Source organism: Haemaphysalis longicornis, unplaced genomic scaffold (assembly GCF_048455015.1).
Source record: "Haemaphysalis longicornis isolate Haplotype H1 unplaced genomic scaffold, Haemaphysalis longicornis Haplotype H1 scaffold_10, whole genome shotgun sequence".
NCBI lineage: Eukaryota > Metazoa > Arthropoda > Arachnida > Ixodida > Ixodidae > Haemaphysalis > Haemaphysalis longicornis.
In genome coordinates, this window is record NW_027526204.1 from 104,588,518 (window position 1) to 104,608,205 (window position 19,688).

The window sequence follows — 19,688 nt, forward strand, 5'->3', positions numbered from 1 at the left end:
GCGAAGCGGATTCGGTAAGTTTCAGCAACCCGCTTGTGATTTCCACCCTCAAATGGACATGTTTCGCATGCAGTAACAAAGCATCGCTAGAACGTAGATATTAAACCAGACTGAGTGTCAACTTGTCACGTTTATATACGAACAAGAATAATAAGTACATTCTTGTGTCAGTTCGCGCCAGACAGGCTTTTCGAGCGTGGTCTACTCTGCAGCTACCCGGGTCCTTAATGGGGAATACAGTAGGGGTGTTCTTCATTTATTTTAAAGAGGGGTTACTTACACAAAGCCGTACAAAAAGAATCCTATCCTGTATTTCTCCTTTTATAGACTCAGTGCTTTGCGACCTCTTTTAAAATGCTTACTGTTACATTTCATCAAAATAAAATTTAGGAGTGCGGCTCAACCTGCCAGCGTGGTTATCGGATAATGAATGCGCGCAGGTAAGCGTGAGTGCATGATTTGTAAAAAGATTGCGCGCGTGCGCGCGCAACTGTAGGAGTAATGCAGAGCCGAAGATCACGGCAAGCCATAAAATCGACTGCAGAGTAATTTTTAGCCGTGTGTCCTTTTTTGAAATCGTTGAATTTAAATCTTTAGAGAGGGAGAGAGAAAACATGTTTGTAAAGCTTTATGTCGCAGTCAGTTTATGCCTGGTGTCTATGTGAGCCGGTGTATGTCAACTCATAACGTCTGACAAAAGCACCGTGTCGCCTCCCACGCAATATGTTTGCTTGCAAGAGGGAGGGGAGTGGGGGCTGCTTATAAAAAAATTCCCGAGCCATCTCCACTAACGTGAACCCTGGAGAGGCGAAGCATGCAGTGTATAAGTGTATTCATGGCGCCTTGGCGTTTCCAACGGAGATGAAACCGTTGGGCGTAGAGGTATACAGCTTTGCTGTAAAAGTCCCGTGTATTTGAAGCACGAAGCCTTATAGCGCGAGGCGTAAACGAGCGTTCCGGTGTTTTTCTAGTACGCGTTACGAAGTGTTCCTGCCAGAGGCGTAAACGAGTGTCCCGGTGTTTTAGTACCGTGACTACATGAAACGATGGCGGCGGCGACGACAGGAGACGCCAACAGCCCGAACCCCTAGGAGGCTTCGCGCCTAAAACGGAAAGAATTTGCATCAACACTGCTACCAAAGAGACGAGCCTATAGAGTCGCTAGATTTGCGGCAGACCAAAGAAAATTTCAGCACGTACGTGGTACGAAGAATTTGCAGCCGTTTTGTGATTGATTGATTGTAGGGTTTAACGCGCCGACGCAACGCAGGCGGTGAGGCGCGTCGTAGTGGAGGTCTCCGGATTAATTTTGACCACCTGGGGATCTTTAACGTGCGCCAAAATCTCGCACACACGGGCGTTTTTGCTTTTCGCCTCCATCAGAAAAGCGGCCGCCGCGGCAGGGAATCGAACCCGCGACCTAGCCGTTTTGTGTGCCACAAGAACTGGTCATTCTCTTTACCTTAACAGGGGCAGCAACTGGCTCTCTGGGATGATCTTGGTGACTCCGTTCGTCCTTGCGGTCCTCATCTTGTTGACCTCGCTCCTCGGAAATACGTCTGGTGAGTACTATCTTTACAATTCTTCCTACGAGGGTTTGCAGATAGAAGCCACGTAACGCCGAAACGTAAATGGCAATTTGATTGACCCCATTCAGGAGAAACCGCTAAGGTGGAGGAAAGTTTCCGCGAAAGAAAATTTCGCAATTTCGTGACGCCGGTTGCATGTTTCCAAACGCTTCGCTGAACAGAGCACCCACGTGACACGTGTGATGTCACTGCGGGCGCTATTCTTTTGAGCGCCTGCTACAGTGACCCCACCCCCCCCCCCCTCGTTCGGGCTCTGTAGCCTCGATGTAGGGTACTGAGTATTAGTGCTGACGGCTTGGGTTCGAGCCCCAGCAGGTCTTATCTCTTAATTTTTTTCATTGCTTAATTTCGATTTCTAAATTAAAATTTTGTTCCTAAACTCAAATCTACGCGGTGTGTTCGTTAATAATGGTGACTTGGTGCGTTTTAGGTCGCTTTAGGTTTGCGGGGCAGCCGATGACGAAGTTTAATTACCGTTCTCCATCGGGAGAACAGACATGTCACGTGGGTGTCCTGGGCAGGGAAGCCTCTGGAAATACGCGTCCCGGTTCGTGTCCAGGACGAGGACGATTTTTCTTTAGACTGCGGAGTTTTTAAGTAAGCTGTATAGGTTTCCTTTGTAGCCGTGCGGCTATATTTCAGATGGTTGTCAAGTTTTCCTTCACAAAAGGCAACTCAGGTGGAACAAGATGGTTCGGAACGCAAACTCAGTACCACTTAAAAGTTATCGGCGCATTGATGCTGCTCATTACAGAAGCACTGCGAATTTAATTAACTATTGTTATGCCACTTTTGTCTGTCACGTTCCAGCGTTCGGGCCTCTAAGAAAGGGCGCTTAATTAGAGCATTGTCTAGCGGTCACCGTGCGAAAACATTATAGAAATTATAGAAGATATCGAAGAATAGAAGAACTAATAGAACTAATGTAAAAGGGAATCTGCATCCCAAGGATGGAAAGATTCGGCCTGAGCTTGTAGCGTGGGTGAGACATTCTGGGATAGCTCGTTTGTTTTTCACACTCTGGCAAGAACTCTGTTTTCCCGCGAGCGAGAATAAAATCGAAGTTTAGCAAATCGGTAGATTTATCGGCTTAGTATTCAGTTCGGTCAGACTGATTAGTCTTCATTTACGTTAGTTTCCTTAAACCTTCGAGCAGACTTAGTTTGCATGTACCTTTTCCCGAGACGGCATCGTGCATATGCACGCACAATCTCCCGGCCTATTTCTATATAACCTGTGCCAGAATTTTTATATTCTATATAATTCTGTGCCAGAATTTCTATTTCTATATAACCTGTTCCATGGCGATGCCTGGTGGCCATCGCAATGGAAATAAGAATGATAGGAGCAGCACTTAGGGGCCCGAAACGGGCTTCCCGGAACAGGGAACAGATTATAGAAGATGATATTGCCGCGAACCGCGCATAGCCTTTGTTTATTTATATTTTTGCTTTTACCGCCCGGCCTCGCCGGGCGTGGCTATCCGTGTGGCGAGTGAAGCGCGTGTTACATTGATTGATCTGTATTGCGCACTTGCTATCTCTTTTGATAGGAAGATTGTTTCGATCTAACGTCACCAGCCTAGAACAATCTTCTTTGATCTAAAGTGTTCTCGGTGTACTTCGATGGTTCGAGAAACATTCCGGCTGAAAGATAAATACCCGCTGAGCAGATGCCGCGACATTCCATTCGCCGACACTCGCCTGCGCACGTCACTTTGTTAACTGCTGCTTCGCCGCCTGTGTATTTTTTTAGTTGTTAGGGGAGCACAATTTAGCTCCAGTAAACTTGTTTTTCCTTCGACAACTGCGTCGTTTTGGGCTACGTGAGAATATCATAGGTGAAATAAAAAAAATGAGATTGAAATAAAAAAAAGGCCTTGGTTGACGGACGATATGAGGACTTTGGTGGTAAAGAACGGACCTTCGCAGCGCAGTACAGGAGCGATTGGAAGTTAATGGTAGAGGCCTTCGTCCTTCAGTGGACCTTAGTAGGCTGTTCATGATGACGACGACGACGACAATGATGATAATGACGACAACCACGTGGAAACAACTAAGCGCTCTGAAAAAGTAGCAGAGAGCTATTGGGTGTGAAATATTCCTCAAAAGGGATTTCATAGCGAAAAACCTGCGCCGACAGCTAACAATATTCGAAGCACCGAGCCCTAGAAACGCGCGTGTGTGCCTTTTCGGGCTTCATTAAAAATGTAAGAAGGTGACGTGCTTACTTTCTACATCGGAGGCGTTAACTACACCCCTGCACCATTGTTGCTTGGCAGGCAGTCAAAATACAACGTCGGTTGGTTGAAAGAAAAAAAAAACGATAGGGGAGGGACGGGCGAAGAAATATTTACAACGTGTCCCCAACCGCGCATACTCTCTCATATGATCTGGGCGGGCTCTCGCACCCCATCCCTCCCCGCCATCCCCTCCTCCAACCATGAGTAGTGGGGAGACACGCTAGCTAGCCCGTACCCCGAGAGAGAGAGAGAGAGAAGCACTTTATTAAAGAAGACCTCTAAGCGAGGGAGGTGGCCGGCAGCCGGAGCTGTGCGGCGACCTTCGTAGCCCTGGCTATGATGATCTTCTGTCTCTCCGGGTCAGAGCAGCTCAGCGCTGCCTCCCAGAGCTCCGAGGAATTGATTTGAGGGAGGGGATCATATGGACAGGCCCACATGTGATGTTGCACCGTGGCCTTGTCTCCGCATAGCGGGCAAAAGGGAGAGGGATAAACTGAGGGGTGTATGTGATGGAGGAGGGCCCTATTGGGAAGGGATTCGGTCTGTGCGAGCCTCCATAGTCGTTCTTCCGTGTAAGTCAGTGGGTATTTGAGGCGAGAGAGGCGGTAATGAGTAGTTAATTCGTTGTAGCTCAATAGGCTATCTCGGGCTGATCTGGCTCCGTGAGAGGCTACGGAGGTGGCGCACGCCCGGGAGATGAGTGCTCGGGCTGTCGTGTGTGCCACCTCGTTACCCCCAAGCCCAGTGTGGGCAGGAGTCCAAATCAGCTCAACTTGGGTAGTAGGCGGGTTTTGGAGGAGAAGTTTTAGGGCCTGGGGTGAGATGGTACCCGCAGCATAATTTCTAATGGCCGTTTTCGAATCAGAAAATATGATTGAGGGTGGTGGCCGACTTGCAAGGGCTACTGCGATTGCCGCCTCTTCCGCCGTGACCGGTTCTGCCGTGCGGATCGTGAGAGAAGTGAGTGGCGGATTGTTTGGGGAGTTGATGACTGCTATAGCGAATGCATTGCGGTGCCGATATTCAGCTGCATCGACATACACTGTGTCTGGGCGTATCGGGTACTTTTCTGCAAGCTTTTTGGCCCTGTGCATCCTGCGGCCCCGGTGTGCATCAGGGTGCATATTTCGAGGGAGAGGGCGGATTCTGATGTCAGCGTGAATTTCCAGTGGGATAGAAGACTTAGAAGCTGTGATGATGGGCGCGTTGAGTTGGAGGCGTTGAAGCAGATGCTGTCCGGGAAGTGTTTTGCTTAGTCGATTCAGTTGTCCAATACGGTGCGCTTCTATGAGCTCCTGTGCCATGTTGTAGGTACCGGTGGCCTCAAGCCTGGCAGTGGAAGTGCCGGGTGGGAGTTGTAAGGCAACCTTATAGCTTTTCCGTATTAGACAATTTATTTTCGCTAGGTCCGCGTCAGTTGGGAGGAGGTACGGGAGGGAGTAAGCAATACGGCTGATGATAAATGCTTGGATTAAACGTAGTCGATCAGCTTCTTTAACGCCGGTATTTCGGGTAGCAATGCGTTTAATTAACCCGATGGTTTGGGTGACGTGAGAAGAAAGTTGTTTTATAAAGTCCGTGGTAGTTCTGGAGCGATTTATAGTGAGTCCGAGAATTTTGATTTTTGAGACAATCGGTATAGGGGTTGACGCATTGTAAACATGGATATTTGGATTCCAATATTGTCTTTTTCTTGGGGGTAGAAGCAATAGCTCAGATTTCGTGGGGGAGCATTGGAGGCCAGCGAGGGCAGCGCCCTCTACTACAGCTGTCGCACCAGCTTGGAGAATTTCTTCTATTTCGGCGTCACTGCCCCCCTTCGTCCAGAGTGTAATATCGTCCGCATAGAGACTATGGTGAAGATTTGGTATTTTGTTCAGTGCTTCCGGGATTTGAAGTACGGCTAAGTTAAAGAGTAGCGGTGAAAGCACTGCTCCTTGCGGTGTTCCTATTTATGGTAAGCTAAATTCTTCCGTTTCTAGAGGACCAAGGCGGAGCGTCGCTGTTCGTGAGGTGAGGAAGGCTTTGATGTAGTTGTATGTTTTTATGCCGGGGGAGATAGTAGAAAGGCCCTGTAATATTGCCTGATGCGTGACTCTATCAAAGGCCTTTGTAAGGTCTAAGGCTAGAATTGCAGCTGTGTCGGCCCGCGGTGGTGTGGCTAGGATGTCATGATGAAGTTGAAGATGAATGTCGTTAGTTGAGAGCCCAGCACGAAAGCCAAACATTGTGGGTGGGAGAGAGTTCCTTTGATTTATGAGTTTGAGGAGGCGAGAATGTATGATATGCTCAAGAAGTTTCCCTATGCAAGATGTGAGTGATATTGGTCTAAGGTGATCAATGCTCAAGGGTTTGCCAGGCTTTGGAATTAAAGAGATATTTGCGTGAGTCCATGTTTCAGGCAGGGTACCTGCATTCCAATGTTGGTTAAAGAAGTAAGTTAATGTGGTAACAGAGTTGTCGTCTAGATTACGTAACATTTTGTTGGTTACCCCATCTTTACCCGGGGCTGAGTCAGTTTTGAGATTAACAAGTGCTGCCCTGACTTCCGCCTCCGTAATGTCTGCATCTAGGTGCTCATTAGGAACTCCCCGATAGTCAGGAAGGGGGCGTTGTTCACCACTGGGAATGTATTTTTCTTTGAGAGTTGTAAGGAGCTGTTGTTGTGTACCAGGGTAGCTGTGTATTAACTGTGTCATGCGATTAGTTTGTGCTGTTTTGGACTGAGACGGGTCCAGTAGGTGCCTAAGCAGGGACCATGTGCGTTTCATACTGAGTGTTCCCCTTAATTGATCGCAAATTTCTCCCCATCTACGGGTTGCTAGCTCAGTCGCATATTTTTCTGTCTTGTGTGAGAGTTCAGCTATTTTCTTTCTTAGTCGTTTATTGTGTTTAGTGGCTTTCCACCTTTCTCGTAGGCTACGTAGGGCTGCCCACATGCTATGGAGGCGCGAGTCTACCATGTCTGCCTGAATTTCTGGATCAAGTAGCTGATCATGCGCTTTCTTATCACTAATTAGGTCCGCAACCCACGTGTCTAGGGTTGGTTGTTCGGAGGACTGTTCATAGCATTGGTTGCGGGTTATCCTGAAGGCATGCCAATCCGTTATACATTTTTGTTTGCGTTCAGGTTGAGGGGTGACGCTGGATGGGATGGTAAGCTGTATGATATAATGGTCGCTGCCTAAATGGTTATCCGTATTGTTCCAACAGGCATTTTTTATGTTGTGAGTGAATGCAAGATCCGGAGTGGTATCTCTCTGTGCGCTATTTCCTATTCTTGTTGGTATGTCCGGTGGTGTTTCGAGAGTGAGCCTGTGCGAGTGTGTATGCTCCCACAGTAAGCGTCCTTTTTTGGTGATTGTAGAATAGCCCCATGCAGTGTGTGGGGCATTAAAATCTCCGACTATTAGGAGAGGATGATTCTTCGCTTCTTGTTTGGCTAGGGAAAACAGGGTTCTGAAAGTGTGTTTATGCTCTTTTGGGCCGCTGTATACGTTAAGTATATACAGACGAGGAGAAGACGGACATTTTGGATACATGGTAATCATGTCGTGCGGTATGGGCACGCTGTCGAAGCGTTTATGGGTTGCCGAAATGTTGCGATGTACAAGAGTTGCGGTGTATGGGTTGTTGGGGTCTTGGAATGATTGGTATCCACTTAATCTGACTCGAAGACCAGGTTCTTGTATTGCTATGACGGAGGGGGGTTTAGCAACCGTACTTATTAACATTTCCAGAAGAGAACGTTTTCGGAAAAAACCTCGGCAATTCCACTGCCAGATACAGATTTCTTTAGGGGTTAGCTTCATCCGTGATGTCAAAGTCCTGGGGTAGAGGCGCATTATACGGAGTAACGAATTGACTGAGACAGCCGTGCAGTTCCGCCCTCATCGCCTCTATCGATGCTTGCATAGCCGCTTGGGCACTAAGAAGTGATTGATAGAACTGTGTGTATTCGGCTTCCTGTTCTATGAGGGTACATTCAAGCTTTTCGAAGCGTGTTTCTGTTTGCGAGGCCGACCGTTCGGTGGGTTCATTCTGCGGTTCCTCTGAGGGTGAATTCGAGAGGGCTTTGCGCTTAGGAGGAGGCGACGTGGGGTTTTCTCTAGGGGGAGGGTGATGTTTGAGCATGTAGTTTTCTCGTTTGAGAGCTGCATTTTCTTCCTTAAGGGCGGCGATTTCCGTTCGGATGGTTTGTAATTCTCGTAATACATCAGCTAGGGGATTGTCAATTGGGGGGATGACAGGAGGGGGATGGAGCTGTGAGCTGGGAGGCGCACGTGAGCCGCTCACCTGTTGCCGCTCTATTCCAGGTGGTGTCTTGGTCATCAGGTGTTGAGAGTTGCTGGAGTGTCGCTCGTTGCTGGCCGTTTTGGATGACGACTTCTTGTGGTCCTTAGATTGTAGCGGTGGGAAGGAGTCAAGTGTTGGAGGGTTTTGTTGTCCCACGACTTGCGCATAGGAAAGCGGTCTGGGCCTCGGTCTGTAGCGTCGCGGGCAGTCCGCTGAACCCGTGAGGTGGCTTCCTCCGCATACTATGCACTGCGGAGTGCAGGGATGATTTTCGGGGGCGTCGGTGATGCCACATCGAGGACAGCGGGGTGCGGTTTGCCTGTTCGGGCACACATCCGGGCGGTGGCCCGACTGCCAGCACAGGGCGCAGGCTTCGGTCTTCCGGCGTAGAGGCTTGCATCTGTATGTAGCCGCTCTGTACCGAATCCAGTATGGCACGTGTGGCCCGTCGAAAAGTATCTGCGCCATGTTCGAGGTGTTGAGGCGGCGAACATCCAGGATCTTAAGGTGAGGATTGTAGTTGTAGATACTTTGTTCTATTTGATCAGGAGTGTCCGTTTCGGGGATATTAAAGATGATACCCAGAGCCGTGTTTGCTGGCGCTGGTACATGAGTTGCTACCTCGTAACGTTGCTCACCGATTAGGATGGATGATAGTGCTGCGTATTTCAGTGCTCGGTCTTCGGAAGGAGTGCTGACCACAATAAAATTGGATCTTGCCTGAATGCGGATCTGATCTTCACAGTTGGGAGTTACTTGAGCATGCGCTTGGATTATGTCCGCGAGAGCCGCTACCGGAAGCGTGGCTAAGGCTAGTCCGCCTCGTGGGCGCAGGACAATCTTAACGTCGTTCGGGGGGAACGGCTCAATCGGAGCGATTCGCGGTGTGGGTCTTCTCTGGCCTCGCGGCGTCGAGCGGGCATGCTGTGCAGAGACACTTGCCTGTTGCGGCGGAGATTCTACGTTGCGGATGGCTTTCTGCTTGCGGCGCGAGTCCAGGATTCCTGCCCAAGCGCCCCTAGTTCTCAAAGCTGCCACCACGTGCCGTAGCAGAATGGAATTTTGCCTACACGGGCTATTTTCCCTCATTCTTCTCGGGGCGGTCGCGGCGTTCGACCGGTTTGACTGTCAAGTGCGACGGCGCGGTCAACTCCTTCTCCTCAAGTTAATTGTTCGTCTGTGAGCGGGGAGTCACTTCAATAGAGTTCCCCCGCGACTATTGTGGGATGGCAAGAGGATGCCTCAGAATAGTTAAAGCTTGAGCCGGTTGGTGCAAAAGTTGGGACGAAGCGAAGACGAGACACACACAAGCGCTTTGTGCTTGTCTCGTCTTCGCTTCGTCCCGTTCATTGCGCTGCCCTCTACTCTGAAAGCGGATGCCCTCTGCGTTAGGATTTTGGCGGAGCTTGGAAAGGTTGTCCGCTGCGAAGTAATTCACGACAACTACTAGATATCGGGTTATGTCTATCTACTACGCTATTTTCCTGTTTATCGCACATTTCATACCACCAGAAAAAAAAAAAAAGCATTCGATAATAATTACTTATTTCGGACAGCTACAACTGCGGAACGATATTTTCGAGTAAAAAAATGCTATCATGAGTGTTCACTGTATATGAACTCCGAAACGTATTGTAGAAAAATTCTGAATTTAAATCACCCCGAATATGTGTACTCCAGTTACAAGGCCGAATACAATTCGCGAATTGGAGTGAATTGGTAAACATTCATGTTGGATACACATAAAGAAGTGCGGGGGTCACGAGCAATAGCGTTAGTTCAAAAGGGGGAAATCCCCGCTTCACGTTTTATGAGGCGCACCACAGTGGATTCCACCTGGGGATCTTTAAAGTGCGCCAAAATTCCGGACACATGGTCGTTCTTGCTTTTCGCCTCCACCAGAAAAGCGGCCGCCGCAGCAGGGAATCGAACCCGCGTCCTTGTGCTTAGCAGCGCAACGCCTAAGCCCCGCTTTACCCACACCCTCTCTTTTCGGAACCGGCTTCCGAAACAATGACAGCGAGCCGCCTCATGACAAATACATTTTTTAGGCGAAGCTCATTTGAATATATAGTATTTTTTGTATTTTGCATGTATGCAAACAAAAAGTTACGTATCTGAAGAGTGAGGCGTTCTTTACCGTGGGGCGTTCGAAAAAAAATGTCCCGGTGTAGGCACTGTCAGTACACGGTCACCACCAATGCCACTCGCCGTTCTTGACCTCAAGCTTATGCGTCTCAACACTCGATCCGCACCATCAGTAGACTAGTTAATAGAGAGTTATAGCAGATCGGAAAAACGGTTCCGGTACGGTAACGTCTACCGTCTGGACGCCACCGCGCATGCGCAGAACCCTACCGTATACCGGAGCGACTTGGCCGCGCGGTACCGAGACATACCGTGTCCGTCGTTCGGAAGCTGGCGGCCGCTTTGGAAGAGTTTAGGATACGTACGATTGGCTCACGCCTAGTCGAACGGATTGTAAATATGAGATCGTTTAAGAAAAATGAGGTTGCAACAAGTGAAATCCACGCGATTCTGACAGCTCAAGCAGCAAGCGAAATACGGTCCCGGCCCAACTGCCGTGGCTTGTGTCGTCGAACGACGCATGTCCGATAGCTTCTTTTAGGTTAAATAAAGGCGATACGGCTACTTAACTAGTATTAGCAGCAACATGGGGCCCGTCTACAAATCGGCGAGTGAGGAACAGGCGGTATCAGTGCGAGGGACTCTCAAATACAACGAAAAACTAGAAACAGCCAGCCGTATGTACTGAGCTTGACCTACTGGCGCCATCTATTGAAATGGCGTAGAGTTAAAATGCCGCTCCATGTTCACGCAGTCGCAGTTCGAATCTCCGTAGGGGTGTTGGATGTTTTTTTGTTTTTTTTCTAATGCTTTTGAGAACTGAAAACTAATATTTCAGCACAGGAAGCGCCACAGACTCACGAAAAATTGCCAAACGACGTACAACACAAGTCGCTCCCAGTCACGGTAGCATGGCCGGTAGTTACGGTCTGCTATAACTCTAAAAACGAGCCTTCCCGGTACGGTCCCGTAGCGGCTACCGTGTACCGTACCGGAACCGTTTTTCCGATCTGCTATAACTCTCTAATATGATGCACCGTCTGCTCGTTCGCTAGAGTCAAAATAAAAGTGCGTGGATAAATGTATATGTCTTCCTTGAGGATGCCCATCGTGAACTTTCAACAGAAATTAAATTAGTTTACACCTTTCCGGTAAATTTGGCGCCACCTGCGTGTCACGTACCAAGACAAGCTTCGCTGGTAATCCACATTCACCTGGAATGTCTCGTGATTTTTCTTTTCGATTATTCCTCACAAAATTGGGAGCTATCAATCTACATTTAATCTACTATAACACTTACATGTTCCAGCGTGACCAATTCGACACTTATTGTTGCTGGAGACATACATTCTTACGCAGTAATATTACCACTCCAGGCACATCGGATAATATAAAAAAAAAAACTGCGCGCAAATTAACCTGGACAAAAACACACGAAGACAGCAGAAAACCCCGTTAATTTCCGCGCAGTTTTTTTTTAGATGCATTATTACCAACTCGCCCAAATCTCAACCCTTTTACATCGGATAACTTGGAAACCCGCTCAAAACATTTTAAAAGTGTAGCTTTTCTGTGTGGACTCAACACGCAAACCCTTCTGTCCGTCTGGGGTGCAGGATGTGCCAGACTTTCCTGCATGCGAAAATTGTAAGAATAAAAGGCCCTGAACCTTCGTGTTTTAATACAAGAGCACTCATATCGGCCTTCCCAGGGAAATCGAGAAAACGGCCGCAACAGCACTCAATTGTCGTCGTCATGATTCCACAGCTCAGACGACAAGGACAGAAAGAAAAACGCAAGACAGGCGCTAAGTACGACCGGCGCATGCGATTCGCATGCGACTGATCCGCCAAAACCTGTCCTAACAATCACTCGTAACGATCAGTCGCATGCGAATCGCATCCGCCGGTCGTTCATGTGTCTACCGCTTTAAACAAGTCATCGCCAAAAACGAGCATCTGCAGTATCTGCGAGCTTCCAAAAAAAAGTGAAAGGTATGACATCATGAAAAGTATGTCATATATGTGGGCTTTTGTTTCCGTTCCATGGATGTATTATATATGCATGGTGGTTTCGTCAATAAACTTTCAGCGCCTGTTTGGTGTCCTTTCTTTTATCTTTTTACTGGCCTAAAATAACGTAAAATTACGAGCAACAACAGTTGTAATAAACACGTTCGATTTGCGTGCTTGCAACTCCCATGTTAACAACGGGCGCGGATTTTGCTGCCTCAAACGCTCGCTCGAATTCGTTTTCGTACCGAAACGACCTGTACCGAACCGCCCTGTACCAAAATGTCCTGTACCGAAACGTCCGTGTACCGAAAAGACCGTACCGAAACGCCCTGTACCGAAAACACCAGGACCCCCGAAATTTCCGTGCACCGAAATGTCCGTGTACCGAAAAGACCGTACCGAAACGCCCTGTACCGAAAAGACCTAGACCCCCGAAATGTCCGTGCACCGAAATGTCCGTCCACCGAAATGTCTGCGCCGAAATGTCCGGATCCCCATTTGACTAAAATGCCACCTTTGAGCTGACACACAACGTTTTTCAAAACCATTTGATTGAAATGCCGTTTGAGACAAAAGAGCACGACTATCGACCTTTAAAAATCTCCAAGGCCTTTGAAACGCGAAAGCTTGTACTCTCGAACCCAGTTTGTTCGTGCCGATTTGCAATTATTTGCGAGTAAAACTTTGTTATTAAAGAGCTCGCTCATAATCACTTTTCTTTTGTTTTTGTTTACTATCACTTGGTCGACTACTAGAAAGTAGCTTAGACTCCCAACACCGGTGGTACGAAAAAAGAAAAAAAACTGCCTATGTTGTGCAAGTTTTGTGAGCCGCGGGATGACGTGCCTTCGAATATCTCTAAAAGTTCGTATGCACACGTGCTTGTGGGGTCGCAAATGATCGTCATTCAGCGGAATCAATGGGAAATTGGGTAGGCCCATTACTGTAGGACCCACACAACATGCAGTGAAGGTAAACTTTTGGCTTCGACCTGTCTGGTTGGGAGGCTACAAATGAAAAGCTATAATTACACTGCAAACAATGGTACAATAAATGGAGAAGCCGACGTTTCACAACCAGCTTTCTTTCTCAGGGGTGACTGGGGTCAGCCTGCTGCCGCGTCCGATAGCCTTTCAACGCGTTAGGTATCTCACAAAGCCCCTCTCTGTCTAGCGCAGGCCATGCGTGTACACGAAAGTGAGAGTCCCAAGGTAGCGATTGGTATTGTGACGTTGTGCCACCAAGTTTTCGTTCTCGACGATGGCCGTCCCGACGAAGTCGTTTCTGTGGCCGGGTGCATGGCAGTGCTATAGCTATTCGCCCCGAGCGCGAACACAGTCGGCCCCTGGCGGCGGCGGGACGAACCGCTCCTAGTGTGGATGGCGCTCTCGCGTCGTCTGCTTTTTAACGTTGCGTGCGGCGCAAGACGCGTGCTGCACACGACAAAACAACCAATATGTGAGCTCGTTTGGCAGTAAGCAATGACATAGTGACCTCTGCTTGCGCATTTCCTCTAGAAACGCAATAATCAGCGGCCGTTGAGGGTCAGTGCGCTGGTTTAATTCCACGAAACATCTTCGCCCTGGTCACCGCTTGATTGTGAAACGTGTTATAAACATTGCTTCCACACATTGCACTTTTCTTATTGTTGAGTGCAGTGTTCTGCCGTTTCGGGAACGTCGAAGGGTGATTTTTGAAGGTGGCGTGGTGATTATTTAAAGGATAAAAGTTTAGTACGCGAAACGGGTAAGAAGGGACAAGACCTGTGCACACGCGGGCAAATTCCACACCCTTGTAAAATTGCGCTGTGTTCTTATAGAAATAAGAAACAAACAAAAACATTTACACTGCACACGACCCGTGCGCTATCGCCCATACATTACCGGACACGTATTTTACACCCGCAAGAGCCTGTGTGATCGTGTCCTTCCCGTACCTTTTCTAAAATAAATACTATTTTTGGACAGTCGTTGTTTATACTGAGGAGGAGGAATAAACAATTATTCAACTGTATCGAGTTGCTAATTTTACGTATTATTTAAAATACGTTTCTATGGATGCCCAAGAGTATTTAGGGGGATTCTTCGGTAAAATTAAGCAGTTGTGAGTTTGCGTCTGTCATGTGGCATTTCGTGTGTCATGTTCATATATATCATTTTCAAATCCGACATGAATCACCTTGTCCAGAAACGTGCCTCACTCAGCATAACCAAATGCCTAATATGGTCACGTCTTAACCTCTTAAGGTGGACCTAAGTTTAAAGAAAGAGAAAACGCGTAATATAATGCACGTTGTTGCCCACATGTGTGAGGGGTGTGTGCCATGACTCGCTGTTTTTTTTAATTTTTTTTTCCACAATGCTTGCTTTCAATACAATTTTGAAAAAGGCGAGCCACAATACCTGGACAATCCCGGACCAAAGGGGAATTAATCAGTTTTAAAAATAGGTACTGCTCTTTCACCGCTGCAGAACACGACGCCTAGTGTAGTTTTGATTGTAAGTAATATTGATAACCATAGTTTGGCTTTTCGCGGTACATGCGTTCTCTTCTCGCTGCTCTTGCAACGTTGGTAGGACCCCCCCTTCTCGAAAAAAAACTAAATGCCCAGAATTTCATTTTTTAACCAATCCTCAAGAATTAAACGCCAAGACAAAGGCGATATTCAGTTTACAAAACAAAGTAGTTACCGGGAACCCGTTGCGCTGATTCGCAACGAGAAATAAAAAGGAAATGTTTTACTACATCTGCAACAGCGCAACTTCATTTATTGCCATCTTTAGGGTTCGTAAGCGACCTTATACGGAAGAATGCAAACACATCTCGCTGTTGCAGGCACCTGTTAGATTTTAAAAGGAACGCAAATGGTCAACAGAGCCGCCGTAACAGAAAATTTGTGCTCACTGTGAGGTCCCAGAAGCTTGGTTTGCACACTGTAAACCTGCTTGTCACTCTGCGAAAACCTAGCTAAACATGAGATGTTGATTGTACTGCGTGCGTCGATAATTCAATTCGCAAGTTCACTTGCGACGAAAGCCGTAAATAAGTGATCCGAAACCGTTATTCATCAAACCTTCCTTCAGAGGCGCTAAAATGTCATTTAAAAGACCCGTTAGAGCGGTTACATTTATATTTCTGCGCTGATCAAACTTCAGTAATTTTGTGTTGCCTTTTGAACACACAAAAAATATCGTAAGCTCTTAGAAAGAATTTCAGGGCAGTTAAGTAGTGTTACCATTTCAGGGCATCCCACAAATGCAAGAATGCGTCATGCTACCATCGAAAGCGATTGAGATTGCCGTTGTAAACTGAATTTAAGAGATCGATACTTCCTGATTTGTTTCTATTTATGCTCTTATTGAAGGCTCAAATCCGTAGTCTGGAAAGATCGAGCTTGCTACGAGCCACAGCGTACAAGTTCATTGTCACAATTACGGCCATTCTGAGATTCCCGATGAGTCGTCGCTTTTTTTGGCGTAGTAATGAAAACTGACTGCCGCTTCCATGCTATACATTGAACGTTTAGGAACCGAACTACAGCATACCACTCTTGTTTGCACCTTTCGTGCGCACATACGGCGGGAAAAAGGCACGAAGCGCGCCCACAGTGTGCATTCTTACGGGCCGCTCAGCGGAGCATCCACACTAGCAGCGCGACGCTGTCGCCACCTACATGTCGAGCTCGCGGCGAATACATGCACCATGAGCTGACATAATCTCTTTACTGCACAACAAAGAGCCACCGAAGAAGCCCCCGAGGACACAATGACCAGTCTCATTCGCCCCAGTGTCGCCCATCTCAAGGAACAGGCTTGCTCCCTGCACCCTTCCGCGCGTCGCCGTCATACCTAAGGGCCTTAGTCATACCGATGGCGCCCCTTTCCAGGAATCGCTCCTTTTTCGCCCCGTTGGCCTCCAACGGCTTCAAGCCGGGTATAATAACACTTTCGACATTGTTGGATGCAGACGTCTCCTCGCCTGCTCCCATTATAATAGGAAGGAACTTTTAATCGGCTGGTGTGGCGAGAGCTGCAACAGTTGTCTATAAGCTTTCGGCGCCCACTTTGCACAGTGGAAAAGCACAAATGGCACCCCCGACATAGGAGGCTGGTTCTCCAGCAACAACCCCCCCCCTCCCTGGTCAATCCCCTTAGCAACGCCACTGTAAGTGCGATCGCTGATTATTTTTGAGTAGAACCAGAGTCCTTCAATACACCGAATGCAACGACGACGGAGTGATAGAGAATATCAGGAAAGGCGAATGCACACGTGCTTTAATTAAAAGGCACATTGGTTTCTTTCCTTTTTATTTTTTTCGTGACGGTTGAGGGGCTCATTAAACGCGGAAAGTTTGGTCTCTCTCTTGGTCTGTTTGTCAGCCTGTCTTTCTGTTCTTCGATTCAGCCGCCCGGCCAAAGTTAATGCAGAGGAGAGTTCTAAACAATTAAGTCCGCTGGCAATGTCAATACTTGTGATTATTGTTGAGCCGAAACAAAACATTAAGCATATTTGAAATAAAACACCAATACATAACAGATATTTGCATTGTTCCTTAGAAAAATTCCAAATGAGTAGTCCTTGAGAAGTTAATTATCTGTACGTATGCTGCAGAAAACATTATTACAAAGCATTTCCAACTTATGATAAAACAAACGATGCAAACCCGCCGCAGCCCCTGCTAACAACGAAGCCGGGACGGAAGCGTGCGGCGATAAAAATAGAGAGAGAGAGAGTAATTTATTGCATGGAAAGAAAACACAGAGAGGTCGGCCTGATCGTATAGTCTCTGACCTGCTACTTTGTGTGGGGGTGGGCAAGGGGGAAAGAGCATAGATGGAGAGGGTGACAGGTATGACGAATATAATAGGTACCTTCCGTAATGCATTTCTAAAAACGCCTTGTTAAGCACTTGCGTTATATAAAAAAAAAACAACGCATACAAATGCGGAATGCCGAGAAATTGCCCTACATCATTTAGCGGTCTAAAAAGGCACAGGTTCCTTTTCCCGCGCAGTGGCCCTCATTTCCGCAGCCTTTGTCGTAGGGGATCCGCAAAGTGTGAAAATAAAATAGTTACTCTCACTGATTTTTGAAAAAAAAGCGATAATAAGTCGTCAAAACACGACCGAGAAAATACGGTGATACTGTCACTGATTTGTTATATAAAATACTTAATAAGTCGCTACAAAAAGAATAATGAACAATTAGGTTTTATAAATGCTACAAATATCCCAGCTAATATTCAACAAATAAACGGAAGTTTTTTTTGGCAAGGCCGTACAACCAACTGCTGGCCTAAAATAACGCAGAACTGCGAACAAGAACATCTGTAATAATTAGGTACGAATTGCGTGCTCGCAACCACCACGTAAACAACGCGCGCAGCCTACAGCGCATGCCGGAATTCGCCTTTGTACCGAAACACCCGTGTCCCGAAAAGTCCGTGTCCCGAAACGCCCGTGTCCCGAAAGGTCTGCGCGCCGGAAAGAGCGTACCGAAACGCACTGTACCGAAACGTCCTGCACCGAAAAGACCGGAGCCGAGCGGGGCGGCTGCCGGCGGCGGGTCCTGCACCGAAAAGACCGGAGCCGAGCGAGGCGGCTGCCGGCGGCGGGCCGCCGGCAGCCGACCGCGGAGGTTATGGGGGCTGTAGAGGATGCCGGCCACTACGAGAGAGGGCACCACACGTTCCCACTCTCTAACCTGGCATCAGACTCCAGACAAAAAGTGCCCAGTAACATTTTTCTGTGAACCAATCACGTGGAATTTTATGGCGTCTTGAAGTCAACATACTGTAGTACTCAAATCCGGGAGAGCAATTGGATATCTGATCTTGCAGCGACACAGTGCTCGATTTAGGAGAGCCAAGTGGTCCATTTTTCAGAGACTGCCCATAGACGCCATTGACAAAAAGCTATATGCCCAGGTAACACGCATCGTTCGAGTTACATGATTGAAAATATACAGTAATGGAGAGCGAAAGCTGTTCTGCATACAACCGGGAGAGCAATTAGCTCACTGGTTTGGGTGAGGAGCTATTGATTTTTCATTTTTCGCTCCCTTCAGTTACGGAGCGTCGCGCCGCCACACGCCGACAGAAGGCGCTGCTCTCCGCGGAGGCGCTTGGGCAGTAATCCTGGGTTCGAATGTGCGCCCAACCCGGCGTGGCTAGTTCAGCCGGAGTGATGGGCTCACCCATGACTTCGTTTTCCATGGCGTAGGGGCAAGCGAAGGGCGGCGATGCGCAGCTGCCAGCGTGGCGAGCAAACGTGGAACAAGGCTGTGGCGGTAGGCCTGGTTAGGCCTAGCTTTGCGAGCGGCGTGGTCCAGTCTTTCGGTGGCTTGTAGCGAAGACAAAGTTGGAAGGATGCCCAGAAGGATGATACCCAAGGGGTCCAGCTGTCTTCCGGTGAAACCACAGCAAGCTGTGGAGACGACAATCAACGCTTTCTCCAATTAAAACGATTAATCTGCGGAGCCGACGGGAGAGCGGGCGCTCAGCGTGGCCCCCTGGCGGCCTTTCCCCCGTACCCCGACGATCAGCTTCGGCTGGTTGAAAGGGCCCGCCAGGCAGCCACCGCCGAGGGACTTCTGGACTGACAAGAAGTCAGTCCTAGAAGAAGTCCTAGAAGAAGTCCTAGCCATGACTCCAGAATTACGATACAAAAAGTTTGTTCCTCCCCCTCCTTCTCGTCATCATGCCACCCAAAATTTTTATGTTTTTTTTTTTTCGGTTCCCGGCTTGTGTGCGCTTTGTTTCTTCAACTGGCCTTGCAGAGGAGCCATAAGAAATGCGTTGGGGGGGGGGGGGGGGGAGAGCTGTTTGTGAACAATAAAGTCATTTGTTTTGGAGACAACTTCTGCGAACGGCACTGAGCGTTTAAAATTTTAATGTGTACACAAAGTGACAGCGAGCACTCATCGTCGGAAATGCAAAAAAGGTTAAACGTAAGTGCGCTAGTATGTTGTCCGAACGTTTCATCGTCCTAGCTGTGCTAACAGCGCTCTTTGTCGCTTCCTGATCTCCGCAGGACAATCGGCCGCTGTTGGAAAAGGAAATGAAACGACGGTGGCCTCCCCTACAGGTAAAGTCATGCTGTAGCGGGTGACGGTGTTTTTTTAACTCTTTCAGACGCCGCTCGCTATTCCGCCCTACAAAATGTTTTTTTCTTGTTTCTATGCTGTGTATCTCACCGAATAAGATTAATTGGCAGGTTACTGCCCCCAACACAATCTTACTTTTTTTTTACAGTCATGTAGAGAATTGCGTACATAGCGTCACAGAGGTCAGGTGCATCAAGTACCGCTGAATATTTCCACATACGCATATATTTGTGTGATATTCATTGATTCGATATTTTTTAGCTCCGCAAGTCTTGAGAAAACGGGGAGAGAGTTGAAAAAGCTCAGCCGCTGAAGCCATCGCGTGCGTCGCCATTTTGTTTATTTAGGGCCACC

General features: G+C 48.0%; 1 protein-coding gene across 1 annotated transcript in view; it reads left to right on the top strand.

The window, feature by feature from the left end:
* Window positions 1-19,688, top strand: part of LOC144159997 (uncharacterized) — a 46,258-nt gene that overhangs the window by 2,598 nt on the left and 23,972 nt on the right. Inside the window, exons 2-3 of the mRNA XM_077691624.1 lie at window positions 1,471-1,562; window positions 19,262-19,315. Of these exons, the coding sequence (XP_077547750.1) occupies window positions 1,471-1,562; window positions 19,262-19,315 (146 nt within the window). The remainder of the gene's footprint in view (window positions 1-1,470; window positions 1,563-19,261; window positions 19,316-19,688) is intronic.